General features: G+C 38.0%; 1 protein-coding gene across 20 annotated transcripts in view; it reads right to left on the bottom strand.

Moving 5' to 3' along the window:
* The window catches only part of dtna (dystrobrevin, alpha), a 480591-nt gene that overhangs the window by 57549 nt on the left and 398481 nt on the right, over positions 1 to 24561 (bottom strand). For 13 of the 20 annotated variants that reach the window (XM_039754468.1, XM_039754466.1, XM_039754464.1 and 10 more), the window contains 4 exons: positions 18910 to 18987; positions 15381 to 15473; positions 7341 to 7428; positions 5165 to 5265 (listed from right to left, as the gene is read on the bottom strand). In XM_039754468.1, coding sequence (XP_039610402.1) covers positions 5165 to 5265; positions 7341 to 7428; positions 15381 to 15473; positions 18910 to 18987 — 360 coding nt within the window. The remainder of the gene's footprint in view (positions 1 to 5164; positions 5266 to 7340; positions 7429 to 15380; positions 15474 to 18909; positions 18988 to 24561) is intronic. The other 7 variants (XM_039754477.1, XM_039754479.1, XM_039754478.1 and 4 more) reach the window with 2 other exon arrangements.

Below are 24561 nucleotides of genomic sequence, written 5' to 3'. Positions count from 1 at the left end.
AAAAAACAGAGACATAGGTATATATGTTATTTGGAATTATTCATTTTATGACCTTATAGTACATTCTGGAAAACATCGTGGCACGGATGCAACATTATTCATATTCATTCGCGTACCTTCTTGCGATTGTAATCGGTGACCACGTTTTTTTTTTTCTCCCCCTATCTTGCCCAGTTTGCACAGGACTCCAGGACATGCAGAGGAAAGAATAAGCCATGAACGCTCTCCTTTTCTCAGTGGACCCCGTACATGCCTGGCACAGTACATGTGCTTTGATCGCCGCCAGGTCAAGCTTGTTATAGCACAAGCAACCGGTCACCTGCGTGCTCCTGCTAGCACTCAATAAGCTCACGCCTTCTGGTGTCAGCGCACAGCACCAGGGGAAAAAAAAAGAAAGAGACAAATATATGTGACATTTTGAAGAAATCATTGTATATGACCTGAATAGTACCAATTAGAAAACATCATCGCATTAATGCAATATTAATTGAAAACGAACAGGTTGGGTGTAAATTTTTTACTTGTAAAAGTTAGCTTTTTTCACTTTTATTTTCTCAGTCTCGTTCACGCTCTCCCTCCCCTCCTGATCTGACCCTAATTAACTAACTAACAGCGCCAGCAGAAACTGTCAAGAGACGGCGGCATCACAGCTCCAGGATGCTTGCGTTTCAGATGTTCATGCATCGCGGTGGTGCTGCCATGAAAAGAAAGCTCCGCTTTTTATAATCTGCATTCAGCTTTTTTTTTCTTTTTCGGTGAAGTGCTCCCACACTTTAGAAAATTTCTGTCTCAATTTTTTCCCATCTCCTTCCCCTCCTCTATCTGACTCGCCATTGCAACCATGTTTATTTTCCTTTACATTCTTCTTCTCCTCAGACGTTCTTCTTCGTTGGTAGGACTGTGTGCAGTCTTGACAAACAATAACAAATGATACTGCACCCAGACATTTATGCAGTGCATTGCATTTACAAAAACCAATGTTATTCTTTGTGACTGGAGCCTCTATTGAAGGTTCTGTTTATGACGCATCGACAATAAAAAATCTGCGTCGATGATTTTTTGTAGTCGACGTCGTCGATTACGTCAAGTAATCATTGCAGCCCTAGTCCTGACTTTGTTTTTATGGACCGGACATTAAGGACAATTATAATACTGAACACCAGGTGGTGCCAGTTTTTCATATACTTGTACAAAATTCAAGAATTTTCTCATTTTTCCCTTTGGGAAAACAAAGTTTATTTGTAATTTAAATAAACACACTTTGTGACAGAAATTGATTGCACTTCCAAGTTTAGAAGCTACTTCTGTGTTTTTGGTTTTGCCATTTTCAAGTCAGTTGCATTACTATTAACCATTTTAAAGCAATACATGTATTGTAAATATATGTTTCATAATATCGTAATAGGTACCATGTTCTCAATTGGGGATACAGTGTTCCAGTTTAGAAGGATAATGGTTACAGTTGGGGAAAAACTGAGATTGGATCCCACTTTGGTCCCCTTTGAGAACTGGCTGAGCATCACAGCTTGTGATTTCTGTGACTAGAATAAGAAGAGAATATTTTTCATTGTTTGTAATGGGAAGTGAGTAGTCACTGTTGCTCTAAGAACAGAAAAGTTACATATTATGTCTGTATTAAATAAGGTAGCAGTGACCAAGGCCCTTACTGCCTAAGCAGATGGGAAGTGGAAATTTTTGTAATCTGTTGAGCACAGAACCATTATGGAGAGGAATGTGGATAAGCCACAAACAATAATTAAGACTGACTATAAAATATGAAAAATTAATGTGAAGACAAAAACAACCATGTGATTTGGTAGCAAAACAAAATTATGATAAACACCACATTATCTGGATATCTGTATTGATGCTTTCTGGAAACATTGTGCTATGAAAGATTCAGTGTGCCATACAAGGCAAATGCAGTCATATGTGAACAGTCTAAGCACTTCATTCAGGTTGACCTTCACTAATCCAGCATCACTGGGACCTGATGAATCACTGGCAGTTAGATTTGCACATACAAGGGAGGACCCAAAACTTCCTAGAATCAGTCAATAGTGGAGGAGTAGGGTGTAGGTATCAACTATGGCGCTAGGTTGCATGTCTGTTGTCTAGCTAATCAATCAACCAAGAGACATTATGCAGAGTTGATTGAGACATGTATTTAATAATAATAATAATACATTTTATTAATTCGTAGGTGCCTTACTAAAGATTTGAGGACATCGAACAATAGATCAAACACACATTATAAACAAAGCTAAAAATACAAAATTTAAAATCAGACAGAGCAATTGTAGTCAACGAGAAAAAACAGTCTTAAACAAATAAGTTTTAAGTTTAGATTTGAAAAGTGAGAATGAATCAAGCCCTCCCTGCGTGGAGTTTGCATGTTCTCCCCGTGTCTGCGTGGGTTTCCTCCGGGTGCTCCGGTTTCCTCCCACAGTCCAAAGACATGCAGGTTAGGTGCACTGGAGATCCTAAATTGGCCCTAGTGTGTGCTTGGTGTGTGGGTATGTTTGTGTGTGTCCTGCGGTGGGTTGGCACCCTGCCCAGGATTGGTTCCTGCCTTGTGCCCTGTGTTGGCTGGGATTGGCTCCAGCAGACCCCCGTGACCCTGTGTTAGGATTCAGCGGGTTGGAAAATGGATGGATGGATAAATTAATGTTTCTAAGCTTGGAAGGTAATGAGTTCCAGAGCTGGCAAGCAGAGCAACTGAATGTTTTGCTCCCCATGGTGGTAAGGCGGATGAAGGGGACAGTAAAGTGGATGGAAGAAGAGGATCGAAGGGTGCAGGAGGGAATGGCAACATGGAGGAGGTCAGACAGATTTGGAGAGGCAAGGTTGTGGATAGCCTCAAAAGTTAACAGAAGAATTTTGAATTCAATGTGGAACTTAACTGGAAGCCAGTGAAGCTGCTGCAAGATGGGAGTGATATGGTGAATAGAGGGGGCTCTAGTAATGATGCGGGCAGCTGAATTCTGGACCAGTTGAAGCTTATAAAGAGATTTGCAAGAAAGACCAAAGGAAAGTGAATTGCAGTAATCCAGACAAGAGGTGACAAGGCTATGAACAAGGATCGCAGTGGTGAGGGGAGTGAGGGAGGGGCGAATACGATTAATGTTACACAGGTGGAAAAATACCGACCGAGAGATGTTATTGATGTGGGACTGAAAGGATAGAGTACTGTCAAGGATGACACCCAGACTCTTAACCTGTGGGGAAGAGGAGACAGAGGAATTATCAATAACAAATGAAAAAATGATCAGTTTTGGATAATGTTGATTTTGTACAAATGAGGAGAAGCTCAGTTTTGTCACTATGTAATTTCAGAAAATTTGAAGAAAACCAGGATTGCTATGAAATCAATGAGCAAGGAAGGTGGTAAGGAAAAAGTAGGTTTGCTAGTGAGGTAGAGCTGGGTGTCATCTGCATAACAGTGGAAGCTAATGTTATATTTACGAAAGACATTGCAGAGGGGAAGGAGGCAAATAATGAAAAGGAGGGGTCCCAGGACAGAGCCCTGGGGCACAACTGAAGTAGCAGCGGTGGGTTGGGATGTAAAAGTTTTTAGCTGAACGAACTGAGTGCGGCCTATTTCTGACATTTATTTTACAACATTTTTTTTTGACAAGCCAAATAAAACACATTCAGTCATATGGAACAACAACAATGATCACATTTTTTGACATTAATGGACTTGTTAATAAAGAGTTTCCCTATGAATAGGCTGGTTTGTTAATAAAGCAACATTACATTGTACTGCCGAGTCATCTGCAGGAAAGCAACTGGAAAAAATAACATCTGGAGAAGTGGTGCATTTTGAAGCATGACAGCACACCTGCACACTCAAATTTCAACATTTTTCAGAAGTTCAATTTAATCTGTTACGGACAATACATGGTGTTTGAGCTTTATACCACAAGAAGCACTTTCTCTAAGCACTGGAACCATGGCTGAGACTAAATGTGAGCAGGCAATAACAATAAATGCAGAAAAACAAGTAGGATTTGTGTTTACAAATTTGCACCAACAGCTGATGCCACCAAAACAGAAGCAGCAGTTTGGTAGGCTGACTTGGGGAATTTGAAATTATGCTCACGGAAATTATGTCTGAATTACTGGTGGAACTGGATTACTGGATCAGTGATTGTTGATCTGTACATAAATATGATTGACTAACAAATTACCAATACTACAGTCAAACGTTAAACACTACAAAGGCACAATAAGGTTTAACTATAAACAAAGCAGGACTCAAACATTTTAGAAACACACAGGTTAGAATTTTCAAACAAGCTGACTTTTTTTAGACAAGTACAGGAGGAGCTACGGCTACACAAGAAGACAAGCTGGCAGCATGTCTGCATGTGACTGAAAGTATATAGTTAGATTAGCATAGAAATGTTTGAAAAGATATTCTTACTTCATTGATGAAATTTAAAAACAAAGAAAAGTCCAAAAACACATATGTATGATTTGGGGCTTGTTTGACCATAGGCAAAAGACATCCCTGTTGGCCTTGACAGGGACAATGTCTCCTGATCCACTGCAGAGAATACAGGCTTCAGCTGGAGACCTTTGGAGTGTGACGGGCGGCCACCAATGGAATTGAAGGTCCGGGGTGGGGGGTTGTTTCTTTAGAGGATCGCTGAGGCAATACCTCTCCTGGGATACTACAGAGCAGCCCTCCTGGGTGGCTTTGGCACCAAGGATTCCCGCAGGGCACTCAGGGAGCTGGAGTTTGGTGCAGCCCTGTTGGATTCCATGGTGTCACAGCCTATAAGACTATTTATGTTGTAAAAGACAAGCCATAGTAAGTGGCTTTCTTTAGTGCTATACATTCTTTGTGGGCACTGGGGAATAAATTTAGTGGCTTTGGTAATTTTTAAAGAATACATTTCCTACGCCAGACACAGAGGATAGTAATTAAATGAAGGCTAGTGTCTCTGCTGAAAAAAACTCAAAGCTCTTGCATGTACCCTGTACATACTTTAGCTAACAATTACTGGGATTCAATATTACATATATTAATTTACTGTTTGACCTGCCACTCTTGTACACAGTCCATAATTGTTGAAGAAAGGGTGAATATGGTTCTTGCAACAAGCAAAACAGAAAAAATAGCTCATATAAGAAAAGGATAAATCGACATGCTTACCGGTTTTTGTTCTCGAGTTCTGCAATGAGCTGTCGCTGCTGCTTGTTTGCATCAAGGCTAAAGGCAATATCAGAAGCAGCCCTCTGCTGCTGTGCTTGTTGCTAAAAAAAAGAAAAAAATTTATGTCAAAAATAACCCCATCTATAAAAAGGGGGTTTCTTAAAGGACAATATTGACTGTCTCTTTCATCATTACAAAACAATTTCGATTCCCAATGACTAATGCTGGACAGAAGAGTGCTTCTCTTCACTCTCTTGGCAGATCAATGAAAATCATCAATACATGAGTTAAAATGCAGAGCAAATTTTAAATCATGAAAGACAGTCCTGTATAAAATTCATAAATGAGAAATAAAAGATGCTACTGAACATAAAATAAGTGTACCCAAATAGAGATACACACATAGCACCAATTGTTCATCTTCAAGCATATTACAAAGGCAAAATCCATTTTAATGATAAGCATACCAGTGCAAAGAAAAGGAAATCTACTGAGCACGATTCTAAATGGCAACTCTCACAATTCAGACAGTTAGAGGAGGGGAGACACTATTGTATTTCTTTCCTTCTTTAAGGCGGACCCTGTCTTTGGTATGCAATGTTGGCATATAACCCAGCTCCTCAAAATTTGGAACTGGAATAAATGGGTCAAAAATTCAACAGAGGAAATAGTGGCATGCCTTGAATCATTGCTAGAGATGGAATGGGCACCTTCCAAGCCTTCAGCCCAACACTTTAGTGAATATACCACACTGTCTTCTCGCCATATTCAGTGCTTGGCCCAGGCAACCACTGTGTGTTCTCACTGTGTGTGTGTCTGGCTTTTCCTTCTACACCCAAAGTCATGCAGGTTAGGTTAATTGGCAAGGCTATACTGGCCATGTAAATGTGACCTGTAATATAGACTGTCAGCTTGTCCTGAGTTAGCTTCTGTGTTGCACTCAATGATGCCAAGAGTAGCACCAGCACCACATGACCCTGAAAGGTAAATGAGTTAAGAAGCCAGCTGGGTCATTTGGGTTATATACTTATGTATCTGCTGGTTTTTAAATATATTTTAGTCATCCTACTGATCTTCTTGCATCACATTAGTGACATCTCTCACAGTCACAATCAGAATATAGTTTGGCAGTAAATGCAAGGGAGGCTGTCATTACTAATGGTTTCCAGAACTGATCCTGCTCTTCTTGTTCCACATTGAAGGAACAGGAGTGATTCAGTTCTTGTCTGCCTAACTGACTGTGCCTAACTGTAAGACACTGTAACTAAAGTAGACTTTCGGACTAGGTATTCCATTCCGTCATCAGATGTGTAATCTTGCAAACTGTCTATTTATAATTTCCAATTAACCTCACATGCATGTTTTTGGGATGTGGGAGTAAAGCCAGAGTGTCTAGACAAGTACCCACAGAGTCATGTGGAAACTTTACATTTGCTGGCACCTTCCTCCACATGTTTTGGGAATGTCCTCTGGCTGTGGCTCTCTGGCGCTATGTGGCAGAATCCCGATCTATGGTTCTCTCTCATCCTATTTCTGTGTCCTCTCAAATACTACTCCTTTCTAGAACTTTCTTCTTTTTTCTCGCTTTTCCTTTCCCAGTGGAGGATTTTAATGACTGCAACCATTGCTGCCTAGTTGCTTTTAGCCTCATAATGGAAAGCCCCTGCCCAAGTCTTCATTTCACAGTCCTACCCTTCTTGAACTTTCCGATTCTCGGATCAACAACTCTTCCAGCTCTGCTATCCACAACTGGCTCCATGTTGTTCAGTTAGTAAACAGCTGGTTGAAAGCTGTTCCATGAGGCGATATTTTCCTGTCTACCTTTCCTTGTCTTTTTTTCCCTTTACTATGCCACACACTTCTGCATTGACTCTTTTTTTCTCTTATTATGTCCGTGTTTAATAAGATGTCTCTGCTGCTTTACGGGTGGGTTGGTATGTGTTATTGTTCTTAAAATAGACCAAAATCAGTTATTATTGTTGGTTTCCTTTTACGGTACTCCTCTTTAATTTTATCAATAAAACTAAACAAAATCAAAGACAAGACATGGAATTCAATCCTATATTACTGCATCAGTAATCTGTAAATGTAGCAGCACAATCCATTGTGTGATACCAACCTTCGTTAATAGACAGATACAACATAAAACAAGGCATATAGCCATTCTTAAACTCACCGTGGAAGCTGCGTCTGCTGCCAGCCTCGCTGCATAACGTGCGATGAGACGGTGCTCTTCATCCAAACGGCTGGTGCTATCCAGCATGCTGCCAAACACAGGAAAAGAACACCAAAGTAACTGAACCAGCATCAGAGAAGCACACAGCTCCAAAAGTGTCATGGCCGCAGTCAAAAATGCCTGCCCAGTGTTGGTTAGAGCTATTAAACTGCTTCTAGTTTCCTCAATAGTTCATGTGTGCAGAAATATCAGCAGTATTAGGGTGCTAAATTAAAAATACCTTGGATTGGATTGATGAAAAGATTAAAAATAAGACACTTTGAAAAACATAAGGGTCAGTTACACTGCACATTTACTTCTAAAACTAGTATGGCTTATTAACATTTTGAATTAGAAAGTACTACTTATTAATTATTTGTACTAATATGTTAGCCATAGAAATAAACTTACAAGACAAAGTACAGAAGATCATAAAAAACACAAAAAACACACCACACAAGTAACAATGGATGGTATTTGTCTCAGCATAGGATTGCTTGGCTTTTTAAAAACACACCTTAAAAATAGGGGGGAAAAGTCCAACACTACAAGAAAGAAGGACATTTTTAAAACTTTTACAGGAAAAGAAGGTGCCTCCCAATTGATTCTTCTATTATGCTATAGATAAATCTTATTAATCTGCACTTTAACTGTGCATTGTAGCAATGTGAAGGTGAATTCTCTCTCAACCAAAACATCAAATAAACAACTAGGCCGCAAAAACCCTACATAAATATTTGTGCAAAATGTACACTTAAGAATGTGTGTCCCTGTGTTCAGAAATAATCGTAAAGTAACAGTCTCAATCCACTGTACTAATTTCTTTCATAAATTTAGACAAAAAAGTCTCTGGACTTTTTCTAGGGCTGCTATTTCTTATTCATAGCCTGGAGAGCAAAAGCGTACACAGTACTCCAGATAAGGTCTAACCACTGCATTATTAAACTTCAGGATTACTTCCTTTGGCTTGTACTCCACACATTAAGGTGCTATATAACCTAACATTCTGTTAGACTTCTTAATGGCTTCAGAACACTGTCTGGAAGTTGATCGTGTCAAGTCCACTACGACTCCTAAATCCTTCTCACATGGTGTACTTTCAATATTCAGAGCTTCCTTCCTTCAAACCAAACATTTTTACTTCCTACGTATAATATTTTACATTCATTTACATTACATATCACCTGCCACAAATCTGCCCAAGCCTGTGTGTTGTTGAAGACCCTCTGTAAAAATTTCAATGAATTCCAAATTATCTGCCAGTTCACGTAGCTTGGTAATATCTGCAAACTTAACCAGCTTGTTACTTATATTCCTATCCAAATCGGTTATATACATTAAAAAAGAGCAGTGGACCTAGCACTGAACCCTGTGCAACACCATTCTTAACATCAGCCAATTCTGATAAGTTTCCTCGCACCATAACCCTCTGCCTCTGGTGTTGAGCCAATTCTGCATCCACCTACAAACAACAACCTCAACTTCCACCTTTTTTAGTTTGGTTCCCAACCTCTCATGTGGCACGTTATCACAGTAAATCTCCTGTTCTTGCCATGTGTTGCTCAATCATCTTTTTCTTAATAAATCCTTCCAATGATTTATCTGTGCAGCATGTTAATCTTACTGGTATATAGCTACTTGGATCTGCACGGTCACCCTTTTTATATAACAGGATAATATTAACCATTTTCTAGTCTTTTGTAATTTCTCCAGTGCATAGTGACTTCTTTACAATGTTTGTCAAGGATTTATATATGTACTTGCTAACCACCTTAAGCACTAAAGGATTAATATCTCTTCTTGGTGATTTGTTTGATTTCAGCCTATTTAATCTAAGCAGCATTTCCCTCTCTACAATGTATGTTTACGACATTCTATATTTCACTCTATATTTTAATTTCCCTTTACTATTTTTGATACACTTTACCTCCTCCTTGACTGTTATTTTTACTAGTATAAATACTTTTAAAAGCATTTGTCTTACTTTTCATCATTATTGGTACATTTTTATTTAGTTTTTATTCTGTTTCCTTCAGATCAAAAATGTTTTTAATGAGTATTTTTCTTCCTAGCTGTTATCAACAAAATTAACACTGCTACTGTATGGCAACACCTCAACAAATATAACCTTCATGGTAGAGTCAGCAGAACAAAATCATTTTCTGCATTGTAGCCACAAAATTCAGCACCTGAATTTTACAGATGAACATCTAAACAAGCCTAATGCACTTTAGAAACAAGTTGTGTGTCTTGATACATTCATAACAGAACTTTGGCCCACAATGTGCAAAGGTATGTATGGAGAAAAAAGGGTGCTCTGACTATTAAGCATGGGGGTGGATCATGTCACTGGTAGAGGGAAGAATAGACTCAAATAAATACCAGCAAATTCTGGAAGCAAACATCAAGCTGAAGTTAAAAAGAGGATGGGTCCTACAACAAGATAATGATCTAAAATGTACCTCTAAATCTATGATCTAAACATCATAGAAAATCTGTGGCTAGATCTTAAAAGAGCAGCGCATGCAAGACGGCCCAAGATTCTTGCAGAATTAGAAGATGAATGAGCAAAAATGTGCCAAATAAGAACTGAAAGACTCTTAGCTGGCTACAAAAACCGTTTAGAACCTGTGGTATTTGGGAAAAGGGGATCTTACTAAGTAATGGCCATGTCAGAAGCCAAAACTTTTGCTTCAGGCCCTTTTTATTTATTTATTTTTTAGTATTTTGTACCTGAAAATGATAGAAATAAAAAAGGAATCTTGCTAAAAATATTAAAGAAATGTATCATCTTTAACTTGATGTCTTTTGGTGATTAGTTCATCTTCTGCTCACTTAACTATACACAGTAACAGACATTTTAAGCCACAGTGCTCAAACTTTTGCATGCCACTGTATTCCATATTTATATGTAAACTAATACAGTGGAGTGCAAAAGTATTCAGTCCCCATGAAAGTCATCATCATTTTCTGTTTAATTTTGGAAATGTACTTTACAGCATAAGAGTTCACATTAAAAATACTGAATGTATAAAAATGTACACAAATCTTTTGTCATGCAGAAAATTATGACTTTCAATGGGATTGAATACTTTTGCATGGCACTCTATGGACAAAATAATGGAAAACCACAAAAAATTGGATTTAACTATGAGTTATTAAATATTAATTCCTGTTGCAGCGGCAAAGGTGAGTCATACTAGCTTGATTGCCAATTAATAGTATGCATCAACTATAAAAGATACAAACTTCTAATTATGACCATTATCACTTTAATATATAAGTTTTCATAGAAACATGAGGTACCTAACAGATTTCCAAAGAGTCCAGACCGTCAGTACCTGAATTGTAGGTGTAAATTTATTTCACATATCAAACAGAACAGTCTCAAAAATACAATGACAGAATATAGCAAGCATGGAAAAAACGGAATCTACAAAAAGAAACAGCGACTGACAGACACATTACATGACAGTTGTTAACTGCAGTAAAATTACAGCCTCAAAAATTACCACTGAATAGAATCAGCTTCTTTGTGACCACATGTAATGGATGTGGTGAGTGTAGTAAGGTGTGAGAGATGGAGAGACAGGGCCAGAGTGCCTGCTTCAACAAAAAAAGGTACTCTCGTAGACAAAAACCAAATGTGTCGCAGTACCATTTGAAGTTCTGGTTTAGCTTTACTGAAGGGGATGTTCTATAATCTGAAAGTTCCCGAGTTTTTGCACCATTACTACTGCCTCAGGGAAGGTGAGTGGCTGTGAGAGAGGTGTCACCCTGTGCAGAGGCATCCAGCTTCAACAAAACTATGGGTTGTGAGGTTTACAAACCTGCCATTATAGCATTCAGAAACTGTATGAAATGCCAAAATAAAACAACACATTCTGGTGTAAGAAGCACAACTGAACCCCTGAGCAATAAAGTCATTAGGCTAAATGACTGCTCTGCATGGCCGTTTAATAGTCAAGGAATATTAGGCCATTTTGCAGGAGCCGGTATCCAACATTAGGATGATAAAGTCCAAATCACACTGCTAAACTAATTTAAGATGCCAGAATGAGCTCAAATGTCTTTCCTAGCCTCACCAAGCACTTGATTTGAGCATCACTGAACTTTTATTGGAAAGTCTGGAGCACAGATCACAAAATCCCTTAAGAAATGGATGTTTTTCTTCTTAACACTGGTGAAACATCAGTGCATGACAAACATTTCATAAAGGACTGAAACGGCCATGAAAGCAAGAGGAGGCAGTACTTCTAATTAGGCTGTTGATACTAAGATATTACTGGGTGTTTCCATTATTTTTATGCATCTTCTGTACAACCAAATAGCTGAAGTCTATAGTGACATTATTAATATTTCACTGAGAGAATCTGTGGTCCCTGCTTATTTCAAAAGGAAAACAATTATGCCCTGTGCCCAAGAAAATACAAGTGAACTATCTGAATGGCTGTTGGCTAGTAGCACACACTCCATTCATGATAAGAAGCTTTCCTGGGACACATTAAAAGTAATTATACTAGAGAGGAATATAATCTGGAGGGGAACACATCATCATCATAACTACTCAAGGCAGAGAACACCATATCCTGCACACTTCATACTATCATGACGCATCTAGATATTAAAACTTGTTGTTCCAGATGCTTGTTTGAAGATTAGAGCTCAGCTTTAAACACAATTGTACTGTCAAAGCTGACCACCACACTCCTCAATTTAGGACTTGGCGTCACCTGACCTTCTACCCACCAATCCTCAGCATGTAAAGGTTCGGCAGAATCACATCCTCTAAACTGATCCTCAACACAGGCACTTCACAGAGTAGTGTGCTGAGCCTCCTTTCTGCACTCCTTGTTCTCTTCTAACTGTGTGGCCACAAACACCACCATCACAAACCAACAGCGATGAGACTTGCAAAGAGGAGGTCTATTTGCTGACTCAATGGTGCCAGGACAACAATCTCACCCTTGTCAGCAAACCCAAGGAACTGGTCATAGAATTCAGGAAACGGAAGGCAGGCCACATTGACGTCTATAGACTGTTAAGATGGTAGTCATCTTTAAATTTCTTAGAGTGACTATCACTAATGCCAAAGTGGGCACAAGAAACCCTTGCTCTTGTCAACAACACCTCTGCTTCCTTAGTTGTCTGGGGAAAGCTCAGATTGCTCCACTTGTTCTCACAGACTTCTACTGGTGCACAGTGGAGTCTGTCCTCATTGTCTGCATTACATCCTGTTAAAGCACCTGCTCAGATCAAGATTGTAAAGCACTGCAGAGGGCTGTGAAGCTGGCACAGTTTATTACTGTCACCCAGGTGCCTTCTATTCAGGACATACACTCAAGACCTTAGCCATTTTGCACAATGGTTTTTGTCACTCTTTCCTTCTGGCAAACAGTACAGGGCCACTGGTACTCATAAAAGCAGACTGAGGAACAATTTCAATGCACAGATCATAAGGTTACTGAACAGCCAATCACAACAGTAAATATTGTAACACTTTTAAAAAGAGACGGAAAATAACTTCCAACTCAAGCTGATTATTATGGTAAATGTTTGCTCAATTAACAGCAAGCTTTAATGTCTGAAGCACTCTCTCTATCTCTGTCCCTCTCGCTTCTCACTCCTGTACTACTGTAGTTGATTCTCTGGTTTGCTTCACATTGTTTGCCAAGGTTTGCTATAACCTTTTCTTGCTGATGTCAGGAGGGTCAAACCAACTCCGCCTGGGTTTATCATTGATGTTGAAGATGTGGCACCTCAGGGTGTATGTGAATGACAGGCCTGAGTGGAGTACCAACACAGTCTGTATATAAAAAGAGTCAGAGTCATCTCTATTTTCTAATGAGGATGAGGTTGTCTGCTGCATGCAGGCCACACATGCAAGTTTTATATCGGACTGCAATAGCCAGTGCAATATTCAGTGCAGTAGCGCTCTGGGGAAATGGCATCAGTGCAGGTGATGTCAACAGACTAAATAAACTGATGGAAGTGTCAGAACAGAGGTAGGTCAGGAAGCGGTTTACTATGTTGGACAATGACGCTCACACCCCGTAAGATGTTTTGGATAAACAGAGAGGCACATTCAGTACATACTTAGACAACTGCATTGCTTAAGGAGTGTTATGTGAGGATGCTTCTACACTCAACCATCAGGCTTTATAATAAGTCTTCCCTCAGCCAAAGAGGCACTGCTCCCTCCGTGCTGAATGGTACTAAGCTGGACTAGCAGACATCTTAAGAGACATCGATAATATGTGCAATACATTGATAACTTCTAAGTATGTGTAATTCTAAACACTTTACACTTAGTAAATACCTGCACTTAAGTAATTTACTTATAGATAATTCCTATTTATGTGTTTTTGTATCTTGTTAATATACTATGGGATATTGCCTGCCTTTCATCTCGGCCAATACCCCCAGGCCGCCAGGTGGAGCCCTGCAAGCAACATAGAGGTGCCCCGAGTTCCAGCAGGGCATCATGGACAATGGAGTTTTTCATCACACCCTTGCTGGATACCATGAGGACCTCCAGTGGGTGCTGCAGGAAGACACAGAGACTTTGGTTTCACCTATAACCCGGAAGTACGTCTTAGTCAAGGTGACAGAGGGAATGACGTACTTCCAGGGTGAAGAAGAAGACTTTTAATCTGACCCGGAAGTGTGGACTGGGGGATTGGAAACACAATAAAGGATTGTGGGAAAGCCCAGACGTTGAGCTAAGCTGGGTAGAAGGGTGGCAAGACGTCTGGGAGTGGAGGATTGTATTGATTAGTTATTGTGTATTGTTTAATGAGTATTGTGGAGAGGAGGGTGCTTATTGTGTAATAATAAAGTCAACATTTGGACTTTTACCTGGTGTCTGGAGTCAAGTCTGAGGGTTCAAGGGAGCGATAGCGCCCCCAATCTGTCACAATACTTAAGATTATTATATATCTTGCTGTATTTATTTTTGTGCGTTTCTGTCTGCTGTATCCCCTGCAGTTTCTATCTCTCTATCTATCTGTGGTTATTTGTCAGTATTTTAAAAGGACTTTAAGACTTCATAAATTGAAATGCTCATGAAAAACCATTGAACATCTGCTTTAATTAAACAACTTTTAACTTTTAGATGACAATCTAAAGGAAGGAGTACTGAACAACCCGTACAGCTTTTATTTAGTGAACAGAAGTTTCATAATAAATTATGGGAGTGCACAACCTCTTTTAGCAAACTGTTTGCAAACGGTTATCATTTTGAAAATTATCATACAATATAGCAATTGTGAAAATATCTCCTTTTTACATTTAAAAAGAAGACTGCATACTCATAGCCACCCATACCAACCTGTCACCGCCATTAACATATATATGTTGTACCCTTAAATATCAGACAACTATAACAGTGTTTACCTGCTGAAGTATACAATGACTGCCTTAATAACAGGACTTGTGTAACAAGTTCCAACACTGTGTTACTTAAGACCCCCTTCTACAGTTACTACAGTTCGATGTGAACCCGACACAGGAAGGATGAAGCAATTTCATATACGAATGTTTCAGTTAAAAAGAAAAGTGTAATTTGTGGTAATCCTTTCAAAGTGTTATAGTGAAATAGATATGAAGAGCCAGAGCAAAGCCTCCCTACTGCTTTTGAAACACCATAGACAAATACCCATCCAAACAAGACTTGTATTTAACAATAAAATGCAATGAAAGAAAAGCTGTACTGTCAGCAGCTCTAAAGGACATTTCACATGCCTATCGCACACTAACAAGTACAGCAAATCCTAGGCTCCCAGATGGGATATGCTGGTGGCTCCACAGATGAATTTGACCACAAAGACACAGAACAATACTCTCTAGCCTTACTTTATTTTGAAGCTGCAGCCGCCAGCCAAAGAGGCTTTTTGATATTAACAGTAGACATTAACAGTGGAGATACAGAACATTAGGCTCACTCAGAGAGTTAGTACCATACCATTCATAGCTGTTACAAGGCGCCAAGCCTGCACTAACCGTGTGGGGTTGTTTTGTAGAAGATTGACATACAGCCCGATGAGAACATGTTCGTCAGCAAGTCTATTGGCAACATCTAGGCTGTAGTTTAACCTGCAACAGTGTCATTTTTCAAGACAGACACAGAAATAAAAAAAGCAAAAGCTTTATGAGAAAAATTACAACAAAAAAGAAAAGATGTGCCTGAAAAAAGCTATGATTTAAAAAGTAAAAACAACTATTAACAAGGCCTGGTCGCTCTTTGTTCTAGACATTCCAAGACTTTCATTGTGAATCTACTGCAAGGTAAAACAAAACATGCAGGGCCACAGGGAACATGCCAGCTGTAAAGCTACTTCTTTTTGCTTGTTTCAGTGTTTCTTTGTAATGTGCTGAAAAAAGATATAACTACAGTACAGTGACCTCCATAAGCTGCTGAAGATGACAGCTTAAAAAGAATCATAGGAAGATTCCATTCAAAGTTCAGAGATTGCAGACTTTACCTTTACCCTTGAAAATATACTTTTACATTTTAAGTTATATTTTTGGGGATTCTTATACTTTATGTGTGGAGCACCTATAAATATCAGATAAGAAGAAAATTAAATTACCAGCAGTAGCCACACTAGAAAGAACACATGGCATAAAGAGTAAGCAAAATACATTTGAGCTCTGTGTCAGTCGAAGCAGTAAGACCGCCATGATATCACAGTTAGTGGTCTTCAAAACAAGGTAGGTGGCACCACATAATGAAAAAACTTCTTTACGTAGACATGAAATATTAACTGGTAAATTGTGTACGTCTGATTTAACTTTGTGTATTACAACCTTCCTGATATTTTAGTTATTTTGAAAATGAATAAGAATGTATCAAAAAGGTACACAAATTTCTGATGGCACCTGATCTTTTGATTTCTCTCTTAGAGAGGGAGCATGTATACAATTGTTTTTATGTTGAATTACCCTAATTATACTATTTTTAAATATCTATAACTAGATAATATTTAAATATAAATGGTCTGTTTACATTAAGCATACTAATACTATACTTAAATATCTACAATTAATATGTGGATTTAAATTTAAAGAATCTATATTAATTTATCTTAAATATATGACAAGTACAACTCCATGTTAGGTTACCTTAAGTACACAATACTTAAATATCTATAGGTATATAATATTTAAATATCAATATTCAGTAAACTTAAGTATACTAATACTTTATTTAAATATCTACACTTCTCATATTCATATTTAACTTATATTGAGAGAAAGAGAGAGAGAGGTAGAGGATGGGAGTATGCACTGATACAGCACGTTGCTGCACCCACCACATGATGAATCAACTCACAATATTCTATATATACTGTAATTATCTATAATTCAAGCATTAATATCCATTGAGTACACAATATTCAGATACTTATGTTCAGCTACCTTAACTCTACTATACTGAAATATTTGTTTAGTTAACTTTAATAAACTTAAATATCTATTTTGATTAACTTTACTATATTCAAATATTTATGTTCAGTTAACTTATGTTTGTTAAATTTGTAATGTATATATCCAGTTTCCTTAACTGTATCATATTTAAATATCTATGTGAAGTTACCTTAAGTATACCAAATATCCTTAAAATAAACTACTGCCAAGAATTATGCTAAAGAGCATTTTGACATTATCAACAGCATAAACAAATTATTATTTTTATTTTTTCAAACAAAGAGAATTACTTTTTTGAGTAAATTTCATTAATTTTAAATTTTTTGTAACTGAAATTTTAGCATATTTTTTTTTGGCCCTGGAGGCTGCAGCAGCTATTCTGAACATTTAATTTATGTGTGTTGTTGTGCTTTATAAAAAGTAACAAGGAACAGTTTATTATTCAACGCAAATACATCTACATTGAATGACCAGTTTTTCTATTAATTCAAAAAATTATAAACCAATAGTCACCACAATTACATACATAGAAATGATAAATGAATTACAAATGAACACAGTAGACTCTCTGGGCTAAATAGGCCAATGTGAAGCAAGGTCCACATATTCCAAGCTCAAAAGGACTGCTCAAGAGCTTGAAGTGCAATGACCAGCTTGGATGACAATTGGTTTGAAGGGGCTAACACGTTTTTAGAATTGTTCACTTCTTCACAGCCAAGAGACTGAAGTAGGCCCACTTAAACAATGAGCATATATCACACATGTAGAAGAAAATAAGAAAACACAACATCAAATAAAGCTTATAAAATCAGTAAGAATGTGGAGGACAGAGTGTCTGAAATGAAACGGTATGAACCAAAATTTAAGCGTAATATTCTTCATTTAATGTACGTTATTTGTGTTGAATAATAACATGCACCTTCCTTGTTTTCTAAACATTGTTTGGAATGTCATATGCTATATTAAAATGCTATTCTTCTTGGTTTTGTTGTGCTTTATGTTTACTTCAGCTTTTTAAATTTGCATCAGCACGTGAACCGAGCATGCAGGCCTTTTATTTGTGATACTGTTACAAAGAACAGTAAGAGAGGTAAAAACATCTATTTTGAACAGGCAAAATTACCATAACTTTATTCTGAGAATGCCGTCATCTGAGGCTTAGGAAATCTCTGCCGACACAACACAACGCTCAAACAAGTGCCATTCCTACCTAGTCCTAGCATTCAAGCAGAAAAGTATCTGAAATTGGCTTTCAATGGCAAAAACTCTGATCCTGCTCAAAATTCCCAGTCTTTAAAAAGTAGATCAGGTAACATGGATGATTAAGTCAAAGGGGCAAGATTAGGATGAAAAGTCCGGGTGGCACCAGAGTTTATGTAGCAGCCTTTTTTCTTACAATAGCAGGGTACAAATGGCCGTTCTTTACTGGAGATTACTAAGTTTAACAGGTAACGAGAGTAGGCAGTGAAATGAGGCGAGGGATACACCAGTGGTATATATATCAGTGGTAGTAGTCTGTGGCTTGGTCATGTAGACTCTACTGTTTAGCCAGGCCATTTGTGCTTTCATTCATTGGTTATTTGTGTCCCTTCCTTGCATATTTGCTTTCATATATTTTAGATACTTTGTCCTGATTTTGCTCTCTTTAAGTTGTCCTGTTTCCCAAGAGACTGGATGCAATACAAATAGCGCTAAAAAGTATAAGACATCATGTATGTAAAGCAGCTGCGATTGCCTTTATCGAGCCTCACACTTGAGAATGGAGGCATACAACTGTCGAGTTCCGCTATATATAAACAAAAGAACATAGAGAGATGGACAGTTCCTGTGGAAGTGCTTCTGTCATCAGAACAATGCAGATCTTTGGAACAAGGGAATTGTGGGATAGTAATTGGCTCTATGCACAGAATGTCAGCAATTCTCATAATTCCTTGCACCCATAACAAATCTTTAATTTCAGAACATGTGGCATACCCTAGTAGGCTTTTGTGTAGTTATCCATGTTAACAAGTACATCCAAACAGGAGATAACAATTCTCCTCATAAGAAACTACACACTGGGCAGACTGAAAAACATGCAACCAAGCTTTGTTTCACTTACCCCTTCCCTTTCAACAAAGAGACGGTGGCACTAGAGAAATGTTTGCTCTGTTCTACTTCACTTTTGGTGAGAGGCAAGCTTTTTAAAATGAAACAAACAGAGAAGGTAACTCAAAAACAAACAAAAACAAACAAAACAAAACAAAACAAAACAATGGATCGATGAAGAAGCTGCAAAATCAAAAAGGAGGCAAAAGAAATAAAAACAGATGTGTCAGGTCCTGAAAATAAAAGGAATCATAAGCAGTGTGTAGTGTCATCATCAGGTTAGAAAAGGTCTGGAAGGGTTTTGTAAGTTGGACTGAAGTTCAGGGTGTGAAATCTTAGAAATTGGAGCTGTCAGTCAATCCACCAATCCAGTCAATTAAACATGTATGAGGTACAACATACAGCAGACAGCAACACAAACATAACAGTTAACAATATGCAACAAATGTTAGGAAGGAAGAAATTAACTAGCAGGGAATTAATGAGAAGGTTTCAATAATTAACAGATTCTTTACTGTTTAAACAAATTTTGATTGGGGCTAAATGTGGCCTAACCACTCATAAGGTGAAGGGTGTGGGTTGCCAGTGAGGTGATAGGCATGGGTGGGACACAGTTTGGCATACTAGACCTTGCCATTCTTGGACATGGAATGTAACTTCTCTGGCAGGGAGGTTCAGGGTTCAGGCGGGAGGCTGAAAAATACCAATTATAAATGGTTGGACCCATCTCTATGTATAAAATAAAATAAAAAATTCGATATTGCAATCACATTTCTTCATCAAGGGAGGTCTCCACCCTACTCCGGAGTTTGACCACAGGAGGGATCCTAGGCAGATGTAGGGACATTCACAAGCTACTATGCAGGTGCTAGACAGTGGAAGTTTGCTTGGTGGACAAGAGGATCAAATAAGGTTTTGAGTTAGAAAAAGGAAAACTCGGATTGCTCTTTGTGTGCATGCGTCTAAACTTATTCAGAATATCTGACCTTTTCAGGGTTAGTAGATTCAATTCTTTGAAACAATACCACATATAAACTGGGTAGTGCTTCTGGTGGAGCTAATTTTTCAAGAGGGGAATAATATAAATACTGTGGATGGAAGGGTGTAATTCAGAGGAATGTCTGGGTCAGCTCTGAGTCTGACTGGTGAACTGTTATTAGATTTCTAGATAGTAATGGATTGTCCATAACAGGACCACAGGGTAAATTCAGGATCAATTCAATGTACTTACACAGTGTCAAGAAAAAGAATGTGAACCATTTGAAAACAACCACATTTATACACATTTTTTCTTACACTATGGTCTGATCTTCATCTGGGTTACAATAATGAACAAACACAATCTGGTTTAACTAATAATGCACAAATTATTGTGTTGCTCTTGTACATATTGAATACATTATTGCAACATTCACAGTATAGGTTGGAAAAAATAGGCAAACCCCTAGACTACTGACAGTAGACTGGATACAATTGTGTACTATGACTGTTGTGGATCCCCTGCCTAAAAGTGGGCTCCCAGCCAAGATGACTCAAAAGGCACAATTCAGAATACTCAGTGAGCTAAAAATGAACCCTAAATAACAGCTAAATGCTTGTAAGAATCATTGGAACAGGTTAACATCTCTGTTCATGAGTCTACCGTACACAAATCATTGAACTGGCATGGTGTCCATGACAGGCTACTAAGGAGGAAGTCAGGCTCTCCATAAAAAAAAAAAAAAATGATAAAACTCTAAACACCTGAGGTTTGACAAAGACCACCTTACCACTCCACAATGCCACTAGGAAAATGTTTAGACTGATAAAAGTAAGGTTGAATTGTCTGGGAAGATTATGCAGCTGAACGTATGCCGTAAAAAAAAAAAGGCACTGCACAACAACATGAAAACATCTGCCCAATGGTGAAGAACAGTGGAGGGAGTGTCATAGTTTGGGGCTGATTTAATGCCTTGGGGCCTGGACAGCCTGCGATCATCGAGGGAAAAATGAATTCCTAAGTTTATCCAGGGACCCTACAGGATAATGCTAGGGTGGGTGCCCACCAGCTGAAACTTAGTAGAAATTGGGTGATGCAGCAGGACACTGCCTCTAAACGTCAAAGTAAATCTACTACATAATGGTGACAAAAAAAGAAAATTAGCCTTTTGGAGTAGCCCAGTCAGAACCTACACCTTAACCAAACGGAGATAGTGTGTAATGATGTCAAGAGAGCTGATCACAACAGACATCCTAAGTATATGGCTGAGCGGAAGCAGTTCTGTAACAAAGAATGGCCCAGAATCCCTCCTGTATGTTGTGCTGGTCTGATCCACAGCTACTGGAAGTGCTTGGTAGGGGATATTGCTGACCAAGGATGTTTGATCAGCTACTAAATCCATGGTTTAACTGACTTTTTTGATAGCACGTTGTAAATTGTTGATGGGTGTATACAATAAAGAAAGATTATAACTGTTTGTGTGTTATTAGTAAACATATTGTGTTTGTCTATACTTGTGACTTAAATGAAAATCAGATCACATTTTATGTCCAATTAAGGCAGAAAAGCAGGTCATTCCAAAAGGTTCACATATTTTCCATTGTACCATTGTATTAAAGATGGTACACCCTTCAAAACTGTTGTTTTGTAAGTAGCCAGTGTGTTTCAATTATAGTTTATTTTTCAAACCACTGTAATTTACAAAATCAGTGAAGTGAAGCAGTGCTTTTTGGCAAAACAGTAGTACAAAGCACATTTGAAAATGACTTATTTTTAATAAAGTATAAATAAGATGTACAGTACTGAGGTTAACAATAGGTCTGGAAGGCTAAAGCACACCCAAAAGCACCACACAGGCTAATGTGAGAAGATATTTATGAGTAGGTAACTAGCAGGACGTCATGTGCTTCATTCTGTCTTGGATCATAATGAGTGACTGTTTTTTCAGAACAGAACAGGTCATGGAATCCAATGACATGAAAGAGGGCAATTCATTATTCATGAAAATGAAACTATTATAAATTAAAATTATATCTACAGATATTTGTTTTTGGTGAGCAGTCATTTCCTCCCATCCATACTACTCACGGTAGGCTTATGAACAGCGACATCGCTATTAGAGAGACTTGTTGATTCTTAGTCATTAACAATGGTGCTCTGTACTCATTTTGGTGGGGTTTGGATTTTGTCCTCTGCGCTTTCATTTGGATTCTACTTTGTATTTCTGTCTTTGCTTGTTGATGTTGACTACATCTTTGCCTGCATTTGTCCAAGGATTTGCTTCCCTTGAAATATCCACTGTTTTCTCGATCATCGCCCTCTTTTGTGCACAGCTGGATTCATCTTTAAGTTGAGGTTGAGGTTTGAAGCATGCACTGATACAGCGTGTTGCCACACCCACCACACAACAAACCACCTCAGGATCTCAAATTAGGACCGAGTGCAGCTGTGCAGCGGGTGACACCTCAGCACCACACTAGTTTGAACAGAGTAGAGCAGTGTGAAGGTTTTTTTACACCTTTATGTACACCACTGATCTTTGAATTAGAAAGTTCTCTTGAAAAGACATAGTGGGAGAATGTCAGAGTGTTAGCTTGACAGATTAATCATGTGTTTATACCTGAAAATGTACAAATTTAATAATCTTTATTATTTATCATACCATTATAGTGAAACATATATTAAAGCATTTTACATAACTCACAGATTTTTAAGAGGGACTCAGTTCAGCGATGACACCATACTGCATACCATGCGTTCATCAGGCACATTGATTCTTCTATTTATCGTCAACCCTTAATTTTATCCTGCTTCTACAAAACAGTTTTATAAGCCAGAGTATATTTTAAATCCAGGTTAGATATAAGAGCTGCGAGTGCTGTAAACAGCTTTAGTTATATGAAATAAATAAGAAACCACAAATGGATATTTAGGCTTTAGCCCAAAAGGTGTACATCCAAGTGAAAACCACATCAGTCACTGTAATGGAAACCTTCAAGCTAGAGGCTATCAGTAAAGCAGTTAGGGGCTTGGATAAGCATGATTAGAGTCATTTGACAAGTTCAGCAAAGTAATCTGCTAGTGGTTAGTATCAGCTTGCTTTCTTTATGGGAAAAATAACCATCACTTAAAACATTTGTTTGAAAATTAATTTCCAAAATATTTTTCAACTGGTTCCTTACTTACTTCCCTGTAATGTAATGTTTCTCCCATTCTTTCCAACAGTAGTACTGAATTATGATTTCTTCAACATAACCTCTCCACCAATCCATTTGTTATGAATTCAATTTTCCCATAAGTTCTTTTTTTTTTTTCTTGTTCCTTAAACTATTTTGGTTTAACTTTCACTTTAGTGTCATAGTATTATTGTGTTGTGGAATTTATAATAATTTCATTTAAAATGTTTGTTTTATCACAACCTGATTTTATTTTTCTACTAGCTGTCCCCCACGGCTCTACCTATGTAGTAGACAAACAGGACAAACTTTAAAAGTCAATAAACAAACAGGTATCGCTACCTAAGCGGACGCAAGGTATGCTCCAATACGTCATGAGAGGTAGACAGACTCGAACGGAGGCTGGCGCATGAGTGAGGAGGGCCTTGCCCGGCTCCCCACACCTGATGTCACGCTTCCCCCTCCCCTCGGCCTGCAGCCTCTGTCTTGGATTAGTGTGAATAAATTCCTCCTGCAAGCAAACTAGAATACTTAGCACAATGAAAGAAGTCACAAAATCAATTGGAATGTTCAAGCAAATTGTACAAAAGAACCCAATCTAAATTCGTTAAGTAGTTCTCTTGTGAAAAGCGGACAAACAGACCAACGTTGGATCTTAAATATATATAATGATGACCACCATCATTTTATTCCTAGTTGTTATTATGCATTCATCCTGTCATCAGGGACATGCCCTCAACTGCCACTGTTATGTTAGTGGGACTAGCAAGAATGTTTTTCAGTAGGACTAGGAGATAAGATGTAATTAGAAGACAAAAAAGCTTGCAATCAAAGGATAAAAAAATCAAGTGTCAGAATAGAAATGAAAATAGAACAGAAATAGAATGGAACAGAACAGAATAGAAATGAGAGTCGAAAAATCAAAGTTAAAAAATTAGAAGTGAAAGGTCGGCACTGAAAGAGACAACTGAGTAATCAGTTTAGAGTATAAATTCATTAAATATCAAGAGTTTTGCATCTGCAAACTCAGATGAGGAAGTACTCAAAAAGATGACCTTTCAACACAGTGTTGTATTCAGGAGGTTATGACCTTTGATGAGACACCTGTAACAACATGAATACTAATAAAACAACCAAAACGGCACCAATGATGGTGCAAAATAATTCACGACACAAAAAATGCAATGTGAAAACCCCCAAAAAGGAGCACAAGAGTTTACCTTTTAATTCACAAAAACCCATTAAATATATTAAACAACAAAATTCATGACAGTAATGCTGTGCAATTTCATTGGCACAATGTTATTTAAACTGTCAGCTGTTTAGTGATAGATACAGATTCAACCAGCAAACTGCTGCTCAAGGAAAAATAAGTACTCTATATTCTGGGTCAGACTCTCACTCCTCTCTCTCGACTCGGTTTTCGTCTTACTGTGTTTGCTCTGGTTATTAAACAGGATTTTATCCTTGAACAGCATTTTCAAATTCTTTCTAGTTATATTAACAGCAA

Source organism: Polypterus senegalus, chromosome 5 (assembly GCF_016835505.1).
Source record: "Polypterus senegalus isolate Bchr_013 chromosome 5, ASM1683550v1, whole genome shotgun sequence".
NCBI classification, from domain to species: domain Eukaryota; kingdom Metazoa; phylum Chordata; class Cladistia; order Polypteriformes; family Polypteridae; genus Polypterus; species Polypterus senegalus.
The sequence above is the reverse complement of the archived record's forward strand: the minus strand, read 5'-3'. Positions and strand labels throughout refer to the sequence as shown.